This window comes from Oncorhynchus keta, chromosome 30 (genome assembly GCF_023373465.1).
Source record: "Oncorhynchus keta strain PuntledgeMale-10-30-2019 chromosome 30, Oket_V2, whole genome shotgun sequence".
Classification (NCBI taxonomy): Eukaryota; Metazoa; Chordata; class Actinopteri; order Salmoniformes; family Salmonidae; genus Oncorhynchus; species Oncorhynchus keta.
The window spans coordinates 34656909-34680948 of NC_068450.1; the positions used below are offsets into that span (position 1 = coordinate 34656909).

The 24040-nt window shown below is 47.2% G+C and overlaps 1 protein-coding gene and 1 long non-coding RNA gene across 5 annotated transcripts in view; one reads left to right on the plus strand and one right to left on the minus strand.

The window, feature by feature from the left end:
* LOC118363439 (disks large homolog 3-like) overlaps positions 1-24040 on the plus strand; it is a 144470-nt gene that overhangs the window by 4257 nt on the left and 116173 nt on the right. For both annotated transcript variants that reach the window (XM_052488324.1, XM_052488325.1), the window contains exons 3-4: positions 3670-3755; positions 13620-13730. In XM_052488324.1, the coding sequence (XP_052344284.1) occupies positions 3670-3755; positions 13620-13730 (197 nt within the window). The remainder of the gene's footprint in view (positions 1-3669; positions 3756-13619; positions 13731-24040) is intronic.
* Positions 15883-18520, minus strand: LOC127913997 (uncharacterized). Of its 3 annotated transcripts, none has more exons than XR_008087570.1 (4): positions 18385-18520; positions 16628-16883; positions 16020-16243; positions 15883-15987 (listed from the first exon to the last, which is right to left on the minus strand). It is a non-coding gene; the product is annotated as an uncharacterized LOC127913997 (long non-coding RNA). The 3 variants fall into 3 exon arrangements; XR_008087568.1 differs by having other exon boundaries at positions 16020-16179; positions 16596-16883; XR_008087569.1 differs by lacking the exon at positions 16020-16243 and having other exon boundaries at positions 15895-15955; positions 16596-16883.

The window sequence follows — 24040 nt, forward strand, 5'->3', positions numbered from 1 at the left end:
AACTCGCTGAACAGATGCGTTGATAATAATGTGCTATTAGCGAAACTGTTTCTGCGGTCTAACTAGAAAATGATGTGTTAATCCCAACACAGAAAAGACCAGATATAGTGATCTATCTGTCAGCCTGTTCATGTGGTCAATATCTCCAGTATTCAAAGGATGGCTTTGTAAACCACATATGACTATCCCAACAGTTTATGTCTGATTTATTAAAGAGGTTGCCTCCACATCAAAAGAGTAGACTGGGGTACAGCGAGGGGGTTTAGGATTCCGAATCAGGATTCCAAGCATTCCACTCCAAAGAGTCTGGATCCCGGGGCAGGAATGTGCAGCCATAGTCTGGGGCTGGGGGTACGGTAGAGTAGAGAGAGTACTGTAGAAAAAAACAGCTCATGGCTGCCTTTGCCCGCGCCATCCTCACCCTCTGTTTCTCCTGGCCTGAGTTCAGCCTGAGGATACAGCCGAGAGAGTCTGTGGGTGCGAGAGAGAATCTTAGACGCAGGGGCAGAGTGGGGTCAAATGAGGCCCGGTTTTTCTCCTCAACATGTGGTTTTAATCATCAGCCCAGGCACAGGGGAGGTGCTGAACGTTTACACAGCTAACGGGAACACAGGGTTATTCAAACATTACTCACCGCATTAGCCTCCCAGATGCTCTCTGCTGTTTTCCTTCAGGCCGGAGGTTTGTTTGCTACTGTCACTACTGTACATTTGTACAGTACCTATTTAAATAGAGGTCGATGGACTTTGTTTAGGCTACTTGTTGTAGTGGGGTTGTTGTAGTGGGATTGTTGTAGTGGTGAAGCTATTTTTGCACTGACTGTATTTTTGTTGTTGCCAATGTATCGCTATCGGTATGCTCTGTCACAGTGGGAAAATGTGTAAATGAACAGTATTGGCACTGTGTCAAACAAGGTATTATGAAAGTGAATGAAAACTGGCATGACTGATGTAAAGAAATGTTCATCAGTTCAGCTGTGGGCAGCATTGTACAGTATTTGAGTATTTGATGTGTGAATGAATGGGAGTGCCCTTGCTTGTGATGCACTGTGGGAAGTTGGAGCACTGAGCGCTTGATTGGATGTTTTGCATGGTTGCACAATCATGAACAAAGGTCGCCTTAACTGCGGACTCATCTCTTTGTTCCCCGACATGCAAACATGCAGGAAGAGGTCGTGGCTAGAGGGGGGGGGGCACACACAAACACCCACCCAACCACGCACATACACACCCACACACAACACTCCCACAACTTAGTCCATAAGTAGTGGAGCAGGATATTATTGTAGGGTAGGAGAGGAGGGAGGGGTGGAATTGTATGCTCCTTTACCTCTGACCCAATTTTGTTAGATTCTAATGAGCAGAGTGTCTGTCTGTCTGTTGCTCATTGTCATCCCATGGAAAGCACTCAGGGCCACATTATTTTCAGGCTGATTCACCCAGAGCTGGCTATGAGTGGAGAGATGTCTCCAGTACACTTGAATAGGTCTACCGGATATACGTAGAGGCGGGTCTAACATGGGTGTATGCACACACACACACACACACACACACACACACACACACACACACACACACACACACACACACACACACACACACACACACACACACACACACACACACACACACACACACACACACACACACACACACACACACACACACACATACAAAGCCCACAGTGTCATTTGTAGAACAGAGAGAAGTAACAGCTGGAGACATTATAGACTGACTGAGGCACACATTCTAACCAGGACATCCCAAAACGGATCCACAGTGCTGAACAGAGATCTGTGAGAGACGGCCTGTGAAAGAGGTAACCAGGATAAAACAGGGTTTGTATTTTCTGTTCCGTGGCCAGGAATTGATGTGGTCTTCGAGGGTTGGAAAATGTTTTGGAAAGCTGGAGAAAGAGGAAGCTGCAGCCTCTGAGGTTTCATCTGACTCTGGGTTTTGGGAAAACATTGCACCTCTTCACAGCTCTGAACACACTGTTCTCTGTTGATAATGCACCTTTTTTAAGGGTTTGCCGTGTGATAATGGTTTCATATAAGTGGTGGTTAGTGCAAAGTAATTTCACATAAATTGAACAATTTACATGAGCGATATGCAGTAATATATTTATCTCAATTATTTTGTTTTACTATCAGGGCAAGTTATATGTTTGCATTATTTGTACAATGCTTACAACAAAGCTAAATACTACATTGTAAAATCATAGGACTAAATCATTGTGTGTGTGTGTGTGTGCCTCTCAAACCAGCTGGGCAGCAAAAATCTCTGCTTCTACTCCTACACAGTCAGACACTCTTACACAGTGATGATTCACATGCCCCCTTCTTCCACTTTTGTTCCCACTGTTGGGACACACACACACACACACACACACACACACACACACACACACACACACACACACACACACACACACACACACACACACACACACACACACACACACACACACACACACACACACACACACACACACACACACACACACACACACACACACACACACACACACACACACACACACACATTGGTACATACAGTGCCTTCACTCCTTTAGCTCTAGTTCACAGAAATCACACACATATTTGTACACAATACATATTTATACATTTCAAGTTATTGTTGATCTTCTTTCTACACATTGTTTCTGTCCATGTGTCCTGACATTGAAGCTAACAAAGTTGTAGCAGGAGCTCTTATGAGAACAGCGATCTCTTTATGTCAACAGTTCAGCAAGGGGGCCAGTGTGTGACATCAGCAACAATGTCTCCCCGCATTCTCATCAAGTGGCTGCCAGTCAATAGGTGACCACAGGACACAGCAGCTAAATGACCCGAAAGGTGATGAAGGGAGAGGAGAGGGAGGAGAGAGAGGTGGTAGCAGAGGGGAAGGGAGGAGAAGGAGGAGAGGGGAAGGGAGGGGAGGGAGGAGAAGGGGGAGAGAGAGGAATGGGGAGGAAAGGAGGGCGAAATGAGGAGAGGGAAGAGAGGAAGGGGGAGTGTTTTAGAAACTCAATTAAAGAAGGTGGATGAGTTGAGGAAATGAAGGCAATGGTCATGGTAGGAGAGTAAGCAGGATTTGGGAGGGTGAGAAGTTTTGGGCTGGCAGTGAGGGAGGCCTGCGGTACAGAGCTGGCCACAGTGGAACACAGCATGGCCTAGTGGTGATGGAGTGAGAGGAAGTGACACAGAACAGGAGTTTTTCCTGATCTGACTAACATCTAGGTATAGGCACCAATGACCTCAGGGGGTCTATGGACATCACAGACAGTCCAACATCTTCATGCCATACCATTCGTGCAGATGGGGTATTTGTGGAGAAATCTCTACTTCTCCCATCTAATTTAGTCAACTCAATTCCGTAGGAGGCAGAGTGCTGATCTTTATTAGACCATACAAAAGATGACTTGTTGTTGAAGTTGGGGCAGATTGGACATTGAGCAGACAGGATTTGAGTCATACAACAACATTTAGAAAAGTTTTAGACAAAAACATAAATGAGAAATAGTGAAGAGATGTCCCACCCATACAGAGAACCACACTGAAGGAAACAAACTCTTTTGGGGGGAGGGGGGGTTGTCTTTCAAGTACTCACATCTGAGGAGACAATGGCCTTTATTTCGATAACTTGGTGTTTATTCAATTCCTTGCAGATATCCAAGAATGTTACGAGGTGACCCTGCAACTGAACACAACCCAGAACGCAGTGAAGGAGGCCAGTGCTGAGGATGCGGGGGAGGTGAGAAACTTCGAGAAAGTCCTGCTCCACTTTCTCAGTCAACTTGTACACAATGTAAAAATCTGTTAACCAGATTTTTAAAAATCCCTTTAAAAATGCTCTACACATCTTGCATAATGCACAAAAGATTTTAGCGATCCTTGCTAATGTGAGCCAACTCTATTGGTGCTATGCGTAGGGTGTTTACCTTTCACTCCAGCAACCCAGATTCGCTCCCCTGTCCCGCCATTTTCTACACTTGGTGTCAGAAGTGGAGAGAGAGAGAAAGTAGTAGTCTGGGAGAGAGACAGACAGAGAGAGAGAGACAGAGAGAGAAAGTGACAGACAGAGAGACAGACAGAGAGAGAGAGAGAGAGTGACTGAGTGATATGCAGAGACAGACAGACAGACAGACAGACAGACAGACAGACAGACAGACAGACAGACAGACAGACAGACAGAGAGAGAGAGAGAGACAGAGAGAGACAGACAGAAAGAGAGAGAGAGAGAGAAAGTGACAGACAGAGAGACAGACAGAGAGAGAGAGAGAGAGAGTGACTGAGTGATATGCAGAGACAGACAGACAGACAGACAGACAGACAGACAGACAGACAGACAGACAGAGAGAGAGAGAGAGAGAGAGAGAGAGAAAGTAGTGATTGTCTGGGAGTGATGGAGGAAGACAGACATCACAGCATTAGTCAGTTCAACAGTGGTAACACCATGTGCTCATCAGTGGGCTGCTGATGACGATGTCACACGATGACGATGTCACACAGACCTTTCATTACAAGTGTTTGCAATTGCATCACATGGTCACCACCGGTAATATTTATAGACCAGCTCAGGAAAAATAAACACTGAGAAGTTTGGTAGAAAGTAATTCAATTCAAAGCAGGAGAGCATAAAACACAAACTTTCTAGTAGGGTGTACACTTCAGTAAATACAGGCCATTTACTCTAGACAACTGCCTGTGAATCAAGGCCCTATGTATCTGCTCTAAAGTAGTACCTTGTTGTGATTGATGTTGTAATGGTCCCTGAATGGGAGGTGACACCTGATTTCATATCACCTGAATGATTCAATATTGCCTCATAACTTTGTTCCAGCTAAGTCAAAATGTTAATGAAATTGATCCTTGGCTGATTTCTATGGCCCATTAAGGGAACACTTTTTGGCCTGGCTTTAGTACTGGGATTATGAAATACTACGGTCTCGTATTACACAGTGTGCGTGTGTGTGTGTGTGTGTGTGTGTGTGTGTGTGTGTGTGTGTGTGTGTGTGTGTGTGTGTGTGTGTGTGTGTGTGTGTGTGTGTGTGTGTGTGTGTGTGTGTGTGTGCACAAGCGCTCGTGCATCCGCTACAACCGCTTTTTCACCTGCTTTAAGTGAAGTGGTTTTTAATGTAATATTGATAGTCCATAATAAATCAATCCAGGACATCCGATAGAAATCTCGTTTACCTGGCATGTTCATTCTGCCAAAATTGGGTCTTATATCCCGTCATGATTTAACCAGCCCCCAAAACAATCAAGTAATGGCAATGTTTTTTTAAATCCATGCATTAATAGCATTACGTATGGTCAGTCAAATAGGGAATGTGCAATAAACATGTCAGTAATCGCTTACCATATTGAATTGAATGGACGAGTTAACGCAGAAGATTGTGTTGTACAGTTCATGGCTGCTACACGTATCTTAGTGTGTGACATGACATAAATAGGAGCCAAGCCTGGAGAAAGGAACCTGATTCCTTTGTTGAAGGTGTGAATGCTTCTAGAAAGATTCCAGTCACAGTACTTCAATGTATTTGTTGGCTCTAGGGATTCCTATATGTACCTTCTAGTTTAAACTATTCAACCTTAGTAGTATTGCACTGTCATGAACCAATCATTTCCCTGACATAATCAGATTTTCGTTCATTCAATGAATTACAGTCAGATTTAATGCTCACGTGACAGATATCATTTTTCAAATCCCTCATCTTATTGGCCCATGTCAAACACACACTGTGGTCACACGTTACATCACGTCAAAGGCTTTAACCAAAGACCTAGTGCCCCACCCACCTTTCCTCTGATACACCCTGGTGCTGCTTACAACTACATCAGCCACACAAGGGCCCCAGCCCTCCCTCCCTGCATTACAGCTGGTCACCATGCCCAACCCCGGCCCATACTCAACACCAGCCCCATCCCTAGCCTCAGACCCATCCCTCAGCCCAATCCCTCAGCCTAATCCCCAGCCTCAGCCTCAGCCCCATCCCTCAGCCCAATCCCCAGCCTCAGCCCCATCCCTCAGTGCCATCCCTAGCCTAGGACCTATCCCTCAGCCTCAGACCCAGCCTCAGCCCCATCCCTCAGCCCAATCCCCAGCCTCAGCCCCATCCCTCAGTGCCATCCCTAGCCTAGGACCTATCCCTCAGCCTCAGACCCAGCCTCAGCCCCATCCCTCAGCCCAATCCCCAGCCTCAGCCCCATCCCTCAGCCCTATCCCTATCCTCAGCCCCATCTATAGCCTTAGCCCCATCCCTCAGCCAAATCCCCAGCCTCAGCCCCATCCATCAGCCCCATCTCTCAGCCCCATCTCTCAGCCCCATCCCTAGCCTCAGCCCCATCCCTCAGCCCAATCCTCAGCCCCATCCCTCAGCCCAAACCCCAGCCTCAGCCCCATCCCTCAGCCCCATCCCTAGCCTCAGACCCATCCCTAGCCTCAGCCCCATCCCTCAGCCTTAGCCCGTCTCAGCCTCAGCCCCATCCCTCAGCCCCATCCCTCAGCCCAATCCCCAGCCTCAGCCCCATCCCTCAGCCCAATCCCCAGCCTCAGCCCCATCCCTAGCCTCAGCCCCATCCCTATCCTCAGCCCCATCCCTAGCCTTAGCCCCATCCTTCAGCCCCATCCCTCAGCCCCATCCCTCAGCCCAATCCCCAGCCTCAGCCCCATCCCTCAGCCTAATCCCCAGCCTCAGCCCCATCCCTAGCCTCAGCCCCATCTTTATCCTCAGCCACATCCCTAGCCTTAGCCCCATCCTTCAGCCCCATCCCTCAGCCCAATACTCAGCCTCAGCCCCATCCATCAGTCCCATCTCTCAGCCCCATCCCTAGCCCCAGCCTCAGCCCCATCCCTCAGCCCCAACTCTAGCCTCAGCCCCATCCCTAACCTCAGGCCTGGCCAGTGTGGGCCAGCAGCAGTAGACGTAGCAGTGGGGACTAGTGAATGGGACAGCTCAGCTCAGTGGCTGGTCAGTGAGGAGGCCCTAGCAGTGGGGGCTAGTGAATGGGACGGCTCAGATCAGTGGCTGGTCAGTGAGGAAGCCCTAGCAGTGGGGGCTAGTGAATGGGACGGCTCAGATCAGTGGCTGGTCAGTGAGGAGGCCCTAGCAGTGGGGGCTAGTGAATGGGATGGCTCAGATCAGTGGCTGGTCAGTGAGGAAGCCCTTGCAGTGGAGGCCAGTTAATGGGACAGCTCAGTTCAGTGGTTGGCCAGTGAGGAGGCCCTCATCAGCATTCCAGGCATGCTGTCACCTGAGTGGAGGATGGGAGGGACATTAAATGAGTCTGCAAATTCACTGATTTGGTGCAGTGAGGCAGGTTAGGGGGAGAATAGCTTCTGTAGAAATGGAATGAAGGAAGCTGGCTAAAGAGAGTTCTGATGTAAGAGTGGAATATATTAGGTTATCTGACTACATTTAATATTATAGAAATACCATGTGGAATCAAGTATTATGCATTAAGCTGACTAAGAGCAATACATGGTCATGGGAAGTGAATGCAAAACACAAGTATTATTTAATAACTTTGTAAAATTCACATACAAGGTATAAATCTTAAGTTACAAGGTAATACTGACATTAACAAAGCTTCATTCTAGGCATTTAGATCCTAAGGTTAACTTACAGGACAAAGAGGCCTAGAAGCCTAGGAAATATTAAAATATCATACAACCATTCTCTAATGGACTGGATACAGGATAAGAGAGAAGACAATAGACCATTCTCTAATGGGCTGGATACAGGATAAGAGAGAGGACAACAGACCATTCTCTAATGGGCTGGATACAGGATAAGAGAGAGGACAACATACCATTCTCTAATGGGCTGGATACAGGATAAGAGAGAGGACAACAGACCATTCTCTAATGGGTTGGATATAGGATAAGAGAGAGGACAACAGACCATTCTCTAATGGGCTGGATATAGGATAAGAGAGGGGACAACAGACCATTCTCTAATGGGCTGGATACAGGATAAGAGAGAGTACAACAGACCATTCTCTAATGGGCTGGATATAGGATAAGAGAGAGGACAACATACCATTCTCTAATGGACTGGATATAGGATAAGAGAGAGGACAGCAGACCATTCTCTAATGGACTGGATACAGGATAAGAGAGAGGACAGCAGACTATTAGAGAATGGGCTGGATACAGGGTAAGAGAGAGGACAACAGACCATTCTCTAATGGACTGGATACAGGATAAGAGAGAGGACAACAGACCATTCTCTAATGGGCTGGATACAGGATAAGAGAGAGGACAACAGACCATTCTCTAATGGGCTGGATACAGGATAAGAGAGAGGACAACAGACCATTCCATTTCTACCAGATCTGACTTGTTTGTATACAAAATCAACTGGTGACCAGTCCTCGGGCCAAACCAAAAGTAGTAAAACTAATATATCGAACCAGCCAACCTCTAGGAAGGGGTCACGTCTATTTGTGATGACCTGCAGGGTAGGCTTGTTACCATAGAGACAAGACAGCATTCCTGAGAAGACGATTGCATATTGCATACAGTATCATCAGAGTTCACTCTGAAGAACTACAAGTAAACACAGAGATCACCCATCCATATAGATGACATCAAAGTAATCCTCAGAGAACAAGTTTCAGATAGATACCAGACATGGCAGCAATAGTGTTATTATAACACACATTTCTGTAGTCAATTCTCTGGTTACTGTTGGAGGGAGAGAGCGATACATTTTGACCCCTCAGAGGGGGGCAGTGAGTACTGGCCCTTAAATCAATGTCCTTTGTGTCTTCCTTGTGTTCCTGGGCTGTTTGCCATGCAGCCCCAGGTGACAGAGAGCACAAAGAGGGGAGGGGGCTGCATTTGTGTGTGTGTTTGCCTGTGTGTGATGAGTGACCTGCTAGTGCTGCCGAGGCCATCCTCCTAGCGGCCACCATTGGACTGAGAGGGCAGGGGGCACCCTTGACCCTGCCGGTGTCAGTTGACCTGCCTGTCAGCACTGCCATGTGGGAACAGAGCCGTGTGATTGACGCTCACAGCAAAGCTCACTTATCATCTCACCGATAACATATTCAGAAGCATGCAGCGACTCAGATACATGTTTTGTTAAAGTAGCCAACCGCAATGACAGTTTACAAGCATTCATTTGAAATATGATACAACTGTCTGTATGTCATGCTTTTTACGGGATGAGGGATGTGTTTAACTCAAGCTCTTGCTCAAGTGGGTGTGGTTGAGGTCAAGTAGCCTGCATGCTTCTGTTAGTGTGGTGTCTATATTACACACATCAGCCTCGTGTTAAGGGTAAGATCAGGACACACTTTCACTTCTGCTGGGAGGACAAAGAAGCGCTGGAGCCTTGATCATCAGGATAGTAATCAATCCAATTTGGTTCCGAGCCTTTTGTGACCTTGGCCTACTCTGAACGCTGCCCTCTGTTGTCTGTTAAGGGTCTGTGCGGGTTAAGCTGTGGCCACAGCAGCTCACAGGTAGGCTAAGCCTCTGTGTCAGATTTAATGTTGAATGACGTGGTGTGTAAGAATCAATAGCTGCCAACATCCTCATATCCTTTTATACAGTTACAGTCTGTATATTTATATATATATATATATATATATATATATATAGTCTTTAGGCTACCAGCCTGCTACCAGCCTGTCCTGCATTAGCCTGGAGCACACACACCAAGGAATGAAGGTTCCTCGGGAGAGGGGATGGTTCTATGTGGAACCATACTGACCCAAAGAAGCCTTTGAGCCCTTCAATGGATCTTTGCAGTTCAGAAAAGGGTTCTTTCCTCTTTTAGTGATAATGTAGGGGCAGCGGCTCATTCGAATATTATGGGGTGTGGTTTGCGCACAGCTCTTTTTGTGCAACTGTGAGTGAGCGTGTCATTCCAATAGATCTAATATGTTGTGTTATGCCATTACATGTTAAATATGACTATGGCCAGTGACGGTGTCTTGTGAAAGACTCATTGAGCATCAGTTGAGAACTATTGTCTGAATCAGTGGTGCTCGTTTCTCTCCCCAGAGGCCCCAAGTTGTTCCATAGCAAGAACAACTGATTCAATTTGTCAATTAACACAATAATAAAACCTATAGAATTTTAAACAATATACTATTGCTAACCAGGAGAAGTAAGCCTGTCTCATTCTTCAAAAGGTTCTTTGTAGAATTTTTGAGATTGAGAATGGTTCTATACAGAACCTTTCTCCATTAAGGTTCTATAAAGAACCATTCAAAGGGTTTTAATGATAGTGGAACCCCTTTTGGAGCTATATAGAACCTGGTGTAATAGTTCTTTATAGAACCTTAGGAAAGGGCTCTTTTATAGCACCATAACAGTTCCATTTAGAACCATAGGAGCATGGTTCTTTATAGAACCTTCAAAAAAGGGTTCAGTACAGCATCAAAAAGGGATCCGATATGGTCACAATCCAAATAACCCTTATTTGACACAAATTGAACCATTTGTTTTTAGTGTGTAGGAATTACTCCTGTCATGTTTGTCATGTTCAACAGATCTTTGATAGACTGGTCCGTCCAGTTTATACTGTGGCTTTACTCCATTTGTTCTACTGGGCCCCGGTGACTGTTTTCACAACAAATATCAGTCAGTCAATGGTCGTTAGCAGAGAGGCAGGCGGAAAGAGTGCCCAGCCACTATATTACTCATAGCTACCCATAAACGTTGTCCATAAAAAGGTCCATAAACGTTGACTCTTTACTGGTTTTACTGTATTGGACTCTTCTCTGGCAGTGAACACTGTGTAAATATTCATCTAGCAACGCTCATCCAAATTGTTCAAAGGTTTTTAAAACTATTCTAATAAATGCAGCAATTGGATATTGGATGAAGATACTCCAAATGTTTTGAATTGTTGTAATCAGAGATTGTCTTAATTATAGCAGATAAAACATTTTACTGGCACAGAGTTCAGGGATTTTGCTGGGAATTCAGGTATTCAATTTATTGTCCAAGACACCTTTTTTGTTGTTGTTGATTTCACTCATGTATAAATGTGCTTATTGTATCAGGTATTTAAAAATATACATTTTGTGTTAAAATAAAGAAAATGATAGGTGCCTCATTTGCATAAACATGCCAACTGTATTTACATATATGAATAAAGTAACATAAATGAGTGGAACAGGGCTGCAACCACCAAACACCTGCTCTGTCTACCCTACCTGTACTCACCTGCTCTGTCAACCCTACCTGCACTCACCTGCTCTGTCTACCCTACCTGCACTCACCTGCTCTGTCTACCCTACCTGCACTCACATGCTCTGTCAACCCTACCTGCACTCACCTGCTCTGTCTACCCTACCTGCACTCACATGCTCTGTCTACCCTACCTGCACTCACCTGCTCTGTCAACCCTACCTGCACTCACCTGCTCTGTCTACCCTACCTGCACTCACCTGCTCTGTCTACCCTACCTGCACTCACCTGCTCTGTCTACCCTACCTGCACTCACCTGCTCTGTCTACCCTACCTGCACTCACCTGCTCTGTCTACCCTACCTGCACTCACCTGCTCTGTCTACCCTACCTGTATTCACCTGCTCTGTCTAGACCTACCTGTACTCAGCTGCTGTCTACCCTACCTGTACTCACCTGCTCTGTCTAGACCTACCTGTATTCACCTGCTCTGTCTAGACCTACCTGCCCTCACCTGCTCTGTCTAGACCTACCTGCCCTCACCTGCTCTGTCTAGACCTACCTGTATTCACCTGCTCTGTCTAGACCTACCTGTATTCACCTGCTCTGTCTAGACCTACCTGCCCTCACCTGCTCTGTCTAGACCTACCTGTACTCACCTGCTCTGTCTAGACCTACCTGTACTCACCTGCTCTTTCTAGACCTACCTGTACTCACCTGCTCTGTCTAGGCCTACCTATATTCACCTGCCCTGTCTAGACCTACCTGTACTCACCTGCTCTTTCTAGACCTACCTGTACTCACCTGCTCTGTCTAGACCTACCTGTATTCACCTGCTCTGTCTAGACCTACCTGTACTCACCTGCTCTGTCTAGGCCTACCTGTACTCACCTGCTCTGTCTAGGCCTACCTGTATTCACCTGCTCTCTCTAGACCTACCTGTACTCACCTGCTCTTTCTAGACCTATCTGTACTCACCTGCTCTGTCTAGGCCTACCCGCACTCACCTGCTCTGTCTAGGCCTACCTGTATTCACCTGCTCTCTCTAGACCTACCTGTACTCACCTGCTCTTTCTAGACCTATCTGTACTCACCTGCTCTGTCTAGGCCTACCCGCACTCATCTGCTCTGTCTAGGCCTACCTGTATTCACCTGCTCTGTCTACCCTACCTGTATTCTACTGCTCTGTCTACCCTACCTGTACTCACCTGCTCTGTCTACCCTACCTGTATTCACCAGCTCTGTCTACCCTACCTGCACTCACCTGCTCTGTCTACCCTACCTGTATTCACCAGCTCTGTCTACCCTACCTGCACTCACCTGCTCCTTCTATACCTACCTGTACTCACCTGCTCTGTCTAGACCTACCTGTACTCACCTGCTCTGTCTAGGTCTACCTGTACTCACCTGCTCTGTCTAGGCCTACCTGTACTCACCTGCTCTGTCTAGGTCTACCTGTACTCACCTGCTCTGTCTAGGCCTACCTGTACTCACCTGCTCTGTCTAGGCCTACCTGTACTCACCTGCTCTGTCTAGGCCTACCCGTACTCACCTGCTCTGTCTAGGCCTACCTGTACTCACCTGCTCTGTCTAGGCCTACCTGTACTCACCTGCTCTGTCTAGGCCTACCTGTACTCACCTGCTCTGTCTAGGCCTACCTGTACTCACCTGCTCTGTCTAGGCCTACCCGTACTCACCTGCTCTGTCTAGGCCTACCCGCACTCACCTGCTCTGTCTAGGCCTACCCGCACTCACCTGCTCTGTCTAGGCCTATCTGTACTCACCTGCTCTGTCTAGGCCTACCTGTACTCACCTGCTCTGTCTAGGCCTACCTGTACTCACCTGCCCTGTCTTTACTGCCTCATTAATTAAATTATGTCAATAGCAGGATTCCCTCGGTTTAAAGATCAACACGCTTGGCTCTAGATTAAACCGAGCTATACATACTTTACATTGTTTGCATGAGCAGACATAATATCACTTACTGAGTGTTCATTTTCGTAATCTAATTTTGTAAACATTTAAACTATATTAAATGAATACTCTATTTCAATTCCACATAAAATTAACTACCATCAAAATAAAAGTATCTTTCTTGTGATGTAAGTGTTGTGACGGTGCGTTAAATCCCTGACGAAGGTTTAGCGTTCTTGTTGAATCAACGATAAGACAATGTATTCCATGGATCCCATTTCCACCATTACCGGAATGTGCTTGAAAGGTCATTACAAACATTTCCACGGTCATAACGTTAATTGGAAAAAACGTCAGGCACAAGCAAGTATGAAAGAGTCGCAGGAGTCAAATGAAAGCAATCAATCCAGCGACCATTTAAGTGACAAATTGATTTTTCACCCCAAAACACAGGAAATAGATGGCTGAAAAAAGACAGCTCCTCGGGTGGGCGGGGCATGTGTGTTGCTATATTAATCAGGTATTGATCCATTCCGTCCCGTCCTTCCTACAGAACTCTGAGGAGGAGGGAGTGTCGCGGGTACGAGTGACCAGCAGGAGGAACCCTCAGAAGGTGGAGCATGTGTTGGGGCTGGTGAGCCGCTACCACATCGAGACGCCTAAGGTCAGTCACCCAGGGTCACCCATGGGTCAAATGAACGCTCCATAACGTAAAGGAGCCCAATCAGAGTGTCTCTCTCACACTCCTGTTCCAGCTTGCTCAGTGAAGCGTCACATGGGTGCCCTTTCGTTATTTTTTTCATTAAGCTCAATGACCTTTTTGAACATTTTAATAATCAGAGAAGGATGTCACAGCTCCTGCATCACACGGAATCACAGACAAATCCCAGAGACTCAAATCAGTGATATCAGTTGTCATGACCACAGCCTTTAGTACAATTTATCATATTGTTGATATGAGAATAGTTTCAATTGTTGTAGATTTTGCTGGTGTGGGTTTCTGAAATTCCACCTCTATTTTTCAATTAGATATTTGTGGAGATGGAGGCTGTAAAATTGCTTAGTTTGGGTTCATTATGTCAGATAAGGAAGTGGCAAGCATGTTGACAGCCGTTTCAACTTCATATGTAAACACTGGGCAGATGATGGGGCCTGGTACTTCATGGTATTTAGCTTCTTCTAATTTGGTAAACTGTCATACTTTCGAATATCTGTAAAAATATGTTTTGAGACGATATGTAAATGATGTAAATCATGAATGTATGATGAATCATCAAAGATCAAAAATATCTTTATACCACAGGAGGTTGGTAGTGCCTTAATTGGGGAGGACAGGCTCGTGGTAATGACTGGAGAGGAATTAGTGGAATGGTATCAAATACATCAAACATGGTTCCCAGGGACAGGGAGCGGGAGGGAGGCCTCCTGTCCATGTTCCCTAGTACAACAGTACAGTACCATGGAAGGCCTTGTTTTCACATGCCTTCCCAATCACAACACGCCCAGCGGCACACGGCAGCATAATACCCACAGGCGCTGGCTTTTCAGCTGAGCCGAGAACTAGTGCATGGGGCGGGGGCGTTAGGAGAGAGGTTCGGGGGGTAGAGGGTAGGGGGCTGCTGCCTGGGTTGAGGCACGGTGGTACAGGATCACTGTGATCTATAGTAATGTAATATCAGCATAAAAGCACAGTGACAGTACAGTTTGACTCAATGGTGCTCAGTGAATAGCTGGGCTGGATAATATGGAGCTGGGTGGGTAGTGCTGAGTTCCTCTCTCATGGAGGGAGGGAGCCGAGGAGGCGGCGGGGGAGGGATGAGTGAGCGAGGGAGAAATATAGGGAGAAAGAGAGCGTGGGGGAGGATGGAGAGAGTTAGGCGGCAGAGAAGCGAGGGCCGGTGCAGTGCAACGCGCAGTCAGAGCTGGAACGAACACCCAGAGCTCAGCCTTCATTGGGTTGCCATGGTAACCACATTCCTCCCCCTGCCTGCATCCCTACAGACAGTTCTGACTCTCTCTCTCTCTCTCGCTCTCTTTCTCTCCATTTTTCATTCCTTCTTTTGCATCTCTCTTTTATTCCCAGTCACATTTCCAGCCGTACTATACACACACTCATTCGTACATCCTCAAATGATGCTGTATTTAGCATAGATCATGTGATTTAAATACATTGCTTCACTGCAGGAATTAAATGTGTAAATAAACTGGCGTGATTATGCAGTCTCATGCACACATTTGTCTTTATTCTCTCGCTATCTCTCTCTCCCGCTCTCTGTCTCTCTCTCTGTCTCTCTCTCTCTGTCCACCACTATACCTTACCTATCCAACACCCCTCCACCACTACACCTTATCTATCCAACACCCGTCCACCACTACACCTTACCTATCCAACACCCCTCCACCACTACACCTTACCTATCCAACACCCCTCCACCACTACACCTTACCTATCCAACACCCCTCCACCACTACACCTTACCTATCCAACACCCCTCCACCACTACACCTTACCTATCCAACACCCCTCCACCACTACACCTTATCTATCCAACACCCCTCCACCACTATACCTTACCTATCCAACACCCCTCCACCACTATACCTTACCTATCCAACACCCCTCCACCACTATACCTTATCTATCCAACACCCCTCCACCACTATACCTTACCTATCTAACACCCCTCCACCACTATACCTTACCTATCCAACACCCTCCACCACTATACCTTACCTATCCAACACCCCTCCACCACTATACCTTACCTATCCAACACCCCTCCACCACTACACCTTATCTATCCAACACCCCTCCACCACTATACCTTATCTATCCAACACCCCTCCACCACTACACCTTATCTATCCAACACCCCTCCACCACTACACCTTACCTATCCAACACCCCTCCACCACTATACCTTATCTATCCAACACCCCTCCACCACTACACCTTACCTATCCAACACCCCTCCACCACTACACCTTACCTATCCAACACCCCTCCACCACTACACCTTATCTATCCAACACCCCTCCACCACTACACCTTATCTATCCAACACCCCTCCACCACTACACCTTATCTATCCAACACCCCTCCACCACTACACCTTACCTATCCAACACCCCTCCACCACTACACCTTATCTATCCAACACCCCTCCACCACTACACCTTACCTATCCAACACCCCTCCACCACTACACCTTACCTATCCAACACCCCTCCACCACTACACCTTACCTATCCAACACCCCTCCACCACTACACCTTATCTATCCAACACCCCTCCACCACTATACCTTACCTATCCAACACCCCTCCACCACTATACCTTACCTATCCAACACCCCTCCAACACTATACCTTACCTATCCAACACCCCTCCACCACTATACCTTACCTATCCAACACCCCTCCACCACTATACCTTATCTATCCAACACCCCTCCACCACTATACCTTACCTATCCAACACCCCTCCACCACTATACCTTATCTATCCAACACCCCTCCACCACTATACCTTACCTATCCAACACCCCTCCACCACTATACCTTACCTATCCAACACCCCTCCACCACTACACCTTATCTATCCAACACCCCTCCACCACTACACCTTATCTATTCAACACCCCTCCACCACTACACCTTATCTATCCAACACCCCTCCACCACTACACCTTACCTATCCAACACCCCTCCACCACTATACCTTACCTATCCAACACCCCTCCACCACTATACCTTACCTATCCAACACCCCTCCACCACTATACCTTACCTATCCAACACCCCTCCACCACTACACCTTACCTATCCAACACCCCTCCACCACTATACCTTACCTATCCAACACCCCTCCACCACTATACCTTACCTATCCAACACCCCTCCACCACTATACCTTATCTATCCAACACCCCTCCACCACTATACCTTATCTATCCAACACCCCTCCACCACTACACCTTATCTATCCAACACCCCTCCACCACTACACCTTATCTATCCAACACCCCTCCACCACTACACCTTATCTATCCAACACCCCTCCACCACTATACCTTACCTATCCAACACCCCTCCACCACTACACCTTATCTATCCAACACCCCTCCACCACTATACCTTACCTATCCAACACCCCTCCACCACTACACCTTATCTATCCAACACCCCTCCACCACTACACCTTACCTATCCAACACCCCTCCACCACTACACCTTACCTATCCAACACCCCTCCACCACTACACCTTACCTATCCAACACCCCTCCACCACTACACCTTATCTATCCAACACCCCTCCACCACTATACCTTACCTATCCAACACCCCTCCACCACTATACCTTACCTATCCAACACCCCTCCAACACTATACCTTACCTATCCAACACCCCTCCACCACTATACCTTACCTATCCAACACCCTCCACCACTATACCTTATCTATCCAACACCCCTCCACCACTATACCTTACCTATCCAACACCCCTCCACCACTATACCTTATCTATCCAACACCCCTCCACCACTATACCTTACCTATCCAACACCCTCCACCACTATACCTTACCTATCCAACACCCCTCCACCACTATACCTTATCTATCCAACACCCCTCCACCACTACACCTTATCTATCCAACACCCCTCCACCACTACACCTTATCTATCCAACACCCCTCCACCACTACACCTTACCTATCCAACACCCCTCCACCACTATACCTTACCTATCCAACACCCCTCCACCACTACACCTTACCTATCCAACACCCCTCCACCACTATACCTTATCTATCCAACACCCCTCCACCACTACACCTTACCTATCCAACACCCCTCCACCACTACACCTTACCTATCCAACACCCCTCCACCACTATACCTTACCTATCCAACACCCCTCCACCACTACACCTTATCTATCCAACACCCCTCCACCACTATACCTTATCTATCCAACACCCCTCCACCACTACACCTTATCTATCCAACACCCTCCACCACTACACCTTATCTATCCAACACCCCTCCACCACTACACCTTATCTATCCAACACCCCTCCACCACTATACCTTACCTATCCAACACCCCTCCACCACTACACCTTACCTATCCAACACCCCTCCACCACTACACCTTACCTATCCAACACCCCTCCACCACTACACCTTACCTATCCAACACCCCTCCACCACTACACCTTACCTATCCAACACCCCTCCACCACTACACCTTATCTATCCAACACCCCTCCACCACTACACCTTATCTATCCAACACCCCTCCACCACTACACCTTACCTATCCAACACCCCTCCACCACTATACCTTACCTATCCAACACCCCTCCACCACTACACCTTACCTATCCAACACCCCTCCACCACTACACCTTATCTATCCAACACCCCTCCACCACTACACCTTACCTATCCAACACCCCTCCACCACTATACCTTACCTATCCAACACCCCTCCACCACTATACCTTACCTATCCAACACCCCTCCACCACTACACCTTACCTATCCAACACCCCTCCACCACTATACCTTACCTATCCAACACCCCTCCACCACTATACCTTACCTATCCAACACCCCTCCACCACTATACCTTACCTATCCAACACCCCTCCACCACTACACCTTACCTATCCAACACCCCTCCACCACTATACCTTACCTATCCAACACCCCTCCACCACTACACCTTATCTATCCAACACCCCTCCACCACTACACCTTATCTATCCAACACCCCTCCACCACTACACCTTACCTATCCAACACCCCTCCACCACTATACCTTACCTATCCAACACCCCTCCACCACTACACCTTACCTATCCAACACCCCTCCACCACTATACCTTATCTATCCAACACCCCTCCACCACTATACCTTACCTATCCAACACCCCTCCACCACTATACCTTACCTATCCAACACCCCTCCACCACTATACCTTACCTATCCAACACCCCTCCACCACTATACCTTACCTATCCAACACCCCTCCACCACTACACCTTACCTATCCAACACCCCTCCACCACTATACCTTACCTATCCAACACCCCTCCACCACTATACCTTACCTATCCAACACCCCTCCACCACTACACCTTACCTATCCAACACCCCTCCACCACTATACCTTACCTATCCAACACCCCTCCACCACTATACCTTACCTATCCAACACCCCTCCACCACTATACCTTACCTATCCAACACCCCTCCACCACTATACCTTATCTATCCAACACCCCTCCACCACTACACCTTACCTATCCAACACCCCTCCACCACTATACCTTACCTATCCAACACCCCTCCACCACTATACCTTACCTATCCAACACCCCTCCACCACTATACCTTATCTATCCAACACCCTCCACCACTATACCTTATCTATCCAACACCCCTCCACCACTACACCTTATCTATCCAACACCCCTCCACCACTACACCTTATTTATCCAACACCCCTCCACCACTACACCTTATCTATCCAACACCCCTCCACCACTATACCTTACCTATCCAACACCCCTCCACCACTACACCTTACCTATCCAACACCCCTCCACAACTACACCTTACCTATCCAACACCCCTCCACCACTACACCTTACCTATCAACAACCCCTCCACCACTACACCTTACCTATCCAACACCCCTCCACCACTACACCTTATCTATCCAACACCCCTCCACCACTACACCTTATCTATCCAACACCCCTCCACCACTACACCTTACCTATCCAACACCCCTCCACCACTATACCTTACCTATCCAACACCCCTCCACCACTACACCTTACCTATCTAACACCCCTCCACCACTATACCTTACCTATCCAACACCCCTCCACCACTATACCTTACCTATCCAACACCCCTCCACCACTATACCTTACCTATCCAACACCCCTCCACCACTATACCTTACCTATCCAACACCCCTCCACCACTATACCTTACCTATCCAACACCCCTCCACCACTATACCTTACCTATCCAACACCCTCCACCACTATACCTTACCTATCCAACACCCCTCCACCACTATACCTTACCTATCCAACACCCTCCACCACTACACCTTACCTATCCAACACCCCTCCACCACTATACCTTACCTATCCAACACCCCTCCACCACTACACCTTATCTATCCAACACCCTCCACCACTACACCTTATCTATCCAACACCCCTCCACCACTACACCTTACCTATCCAACACCCCTCCACCACTATACCTTACCTATCCAACACCCCTCCACCACTACACCTTACCTATCTAACACCCCTCCACCACTATACCTTACCTATCCAACACCCCTCCACCACTATACCTTACCTATCCAACACCCCTCCACCACTATACCTTACCTATCCAACACCCCTCCACCACTATACCTTACCTATCCAACACCCCTCCACCACTATACCTTACCTATCCAACACCCCTCCACCACTATACCTTACCTATCCAACACCCCTCCACCACTATACCTTACCTATCCAACACCCCTCCACCACTATACCTTACCTATCCAACACCCCTCCACCACTACACCTTACCTATCCAACACCCCTCCACCACTATACCTTACCTATCCAACACCCCTCCACCACTATACCTTACCTATCCAACACCCCTCCACCACTATACCTTACCTATCCAACACCCCTCCACCACTATACCTTACCTATCCAACACCCCTCCACCACTACACCTTACCTATCCAACACTCCTCCACCACTATACCTTACCTATCCAACACCCCTCCACCACTATACCTTACCTATCCAACACCCTCCACCACTATACCTTACCTATCCAACACCCCTCCACCACTATACCTTACCTATCCAACACCCCTCCACCACTATACCTTACCTATCCAACACCCCTCCACCACTACACCTTACCTATCTAACACCCCTCCACCACTATACCTTACCTATCCAACACCCCTCCACCACTATACCTTACCTATCCAACACCCCTCCACCACTATACCTTACCTATCCAACACCCCTCCACCACTATACCTTACCTATCCAACACCCCTCCACCACTATACCTTACCTATCCAACACCCCTCCACCACTATACCTTACCTATCCAACACCCCTCCACCACTACACCTTACCTATCCAACACCCCTCCACCACTATACCTTATCTATCCAACACCCCTCCACCACTATACCTTACCTATCCAACACCCCTCCACCACTATACCTTACCTATCCAACACCCCTCCACCACTATACCTTACCTATCCAACACCCCTCCACCACTATACCTTACCTATCCAACACCCCTCCACCACTATACCTTATCTATCCAACACCCCTCCACCACTATACCTTACCTATCCAACACCCCTCCACCACTATACCTTATCTATCCAACACCCCTCCACCACTATACCTTACCTATCCAACACCCCTCCACCACTATACCTTACCTATCCAACACCCCTCCACCACTATACCTTACCTATCCAACACCCCTCCACCACTACACCTTATCTATCCAACACCCCTCCACCACTACACCTTATCTATCCAACACCCCTCCACCACTACACCTTACCTATCCAACACCCCTCCACCACTATACCTTACCTATCCAACACCCCTCCACCACTATACCTTACCTATCCAACACCCCTCCACCACTATACCTTACCTATCCAACACCCCTCCACCACTATACCTTACCTATCCAACACCCCTCCACCACTATACCTTACCTATCCAACACCCCTCCACCACTATACCTTACCTATCCAACACCCCTCCACCACTATACCTTACCTATCCAACACCCCTCCACCACTATACCTTACCTATCCAACACCCCTCCACCACTATACCTTACCTATCCAACACCCCTCCACCACTATACCTTATCTATCCAACACCCCTCCACCACTATACCTTACCTATCCAACACCCCTCCACCACTATACCTTATCTATCCAACACCACTACACCTTACCTACACTATTCTCTTGACTCTGCCTTTTCCTTGTTTTCTTCCATCTCACCCTCTCTCTTTCTCTTATCCCCTCCCTTTCTCTTGCTCTCTCTCTATCATTATTCTATCAGTTGGATGTGCTGTGTTGGTGGAGCAGCTGTTCTCTGCCACTGGGGCCTATTAATAGGAGTCACAGCCGTGGAGCCTTTGTTTCCTGTCTCTGTGTTTCTGGTAGAGCAAACTGTAGGCTCCTTGGCAGGTTATATTCTGGTTCAGTGCAGAGTTTGTGTGTGTGTGTCATACCCCCACAGGTGAGAGTTTTGACGATTGACAAGAGTATGTCTTATGTCAATTCCTCTGGATACCTTCCTATTGACCAATATTTGCTGTATGGTTGTTCTTTTTCATATTGCTGGGAAGATGTCTTGCTATATCCCTTTTCTTCTTCTGAGGAAACAGGTGGATAGTGCTCTGATGTAGAGATTCATCCTGAGAGAGACAGACCTGCCATGGCATATAGTCATTACTATATTAACAACATTATGTTTTCTTTTTTCTTTTTTAATCTTAACCTCTAGGCAAGTCAGTTAAGAACAAATTCTTATTTTCAATGACGGCCTAGGAACAGGGGGTTAACTGCCTGTTCAGAACGACAGATTTTTACCTTGTCAGCTCGGGGGTTTGAACTTGCAACCTTCCGGTTACTAGTCCAACCACTAGGCTACCCTGCCGCCCCTTATCATAAACATCAACATTATCCAAACCACAAGCTTACAACTAGCACATTTTCATTTCACTGGTAGAATCAGGAAGTGCCCCTTTGTATTCTTCTGCTCATAGTGAACCACTAAGTCTGGCATTCATAGCGAATCCTGATACCACCGGCTAGTTAGAGGGGGCGTGTCCACAAACTTGAATAATGGCGTTGTTTACTTAGAACGACCAACACACAGTAATCTCAGAACTTCTCGAGGCAAAATATTTTTGAAAACGTTTTATTTACACTAATGGTTGTCATCATGCCTGTGTGGTTTTCTGTGCTAATTACCAACAAGCGCGGACATGACCATTCCAGAGATTCACACCCAATTACACAATGACACCCAGATTCTGCCAGTTGCTTGCGTTGCGCCTATCGCCTATCACGAATGATGCAGTGACCAAAGATTATCAGAGGAATTTTCTGGCTGAAATGATGGGGAATCCATTCGACGACAGCGGAGAAGTGATGCGATACCAATTTTTTTCGTTCACAACAAAACGAAAGATTCTCAATTAGAGTTAACCTAGCGTTAGCTAGCTTGCTAGCCTAGCTGGGTAAGTTAGCTAGCTAACGTTACAGTCCTGTATTGAACACTGAAAGCCATTAGCTAAATCATGGGGCTATCTTTTGGTATACACACTGTCAATCAATTTCGCCTATGCAATGGTAGTCACTGTTAGACTGCTAGCTACCTTCAGCAGAGTAAACATGTTCTGTCCCTGACTGATGTTAGCTAACGTAAACTAGCTAATGTTACCAAATACGAGTCTCAATTTGGAAGCTATCTATAAAACACTGCTATTGACAAGAATGATATGTCAAAGTCAATGGGCTGGGGAAGGTTTACAGACAGTACTTTGAGATGAGGAAGGTTTTTTTGGATGTGCTTAGACAGTACATGCATTGTTGTGTATGAGAGGGATTGGGGTGTCATTTCTCCTCAATCTCCCACACACAACCATTTATACTGTGTAAGAGCTGTCTTCCTAAGACTTTTCACACCTTCTTTAGCCCATTCACTTTGTTGACTGATCTTTCCTCTCAAAAACAGCTCCCAATGTCCCCCTCATTGTCCCTAAACAATACTCTATCCGGTCCCATTTGGTTAACACCTTTACCAACAAAGGCGTGTTGCCCTACGTCCCTTCCGCAAAAAGTGTAAAATGCTAAGAACACAA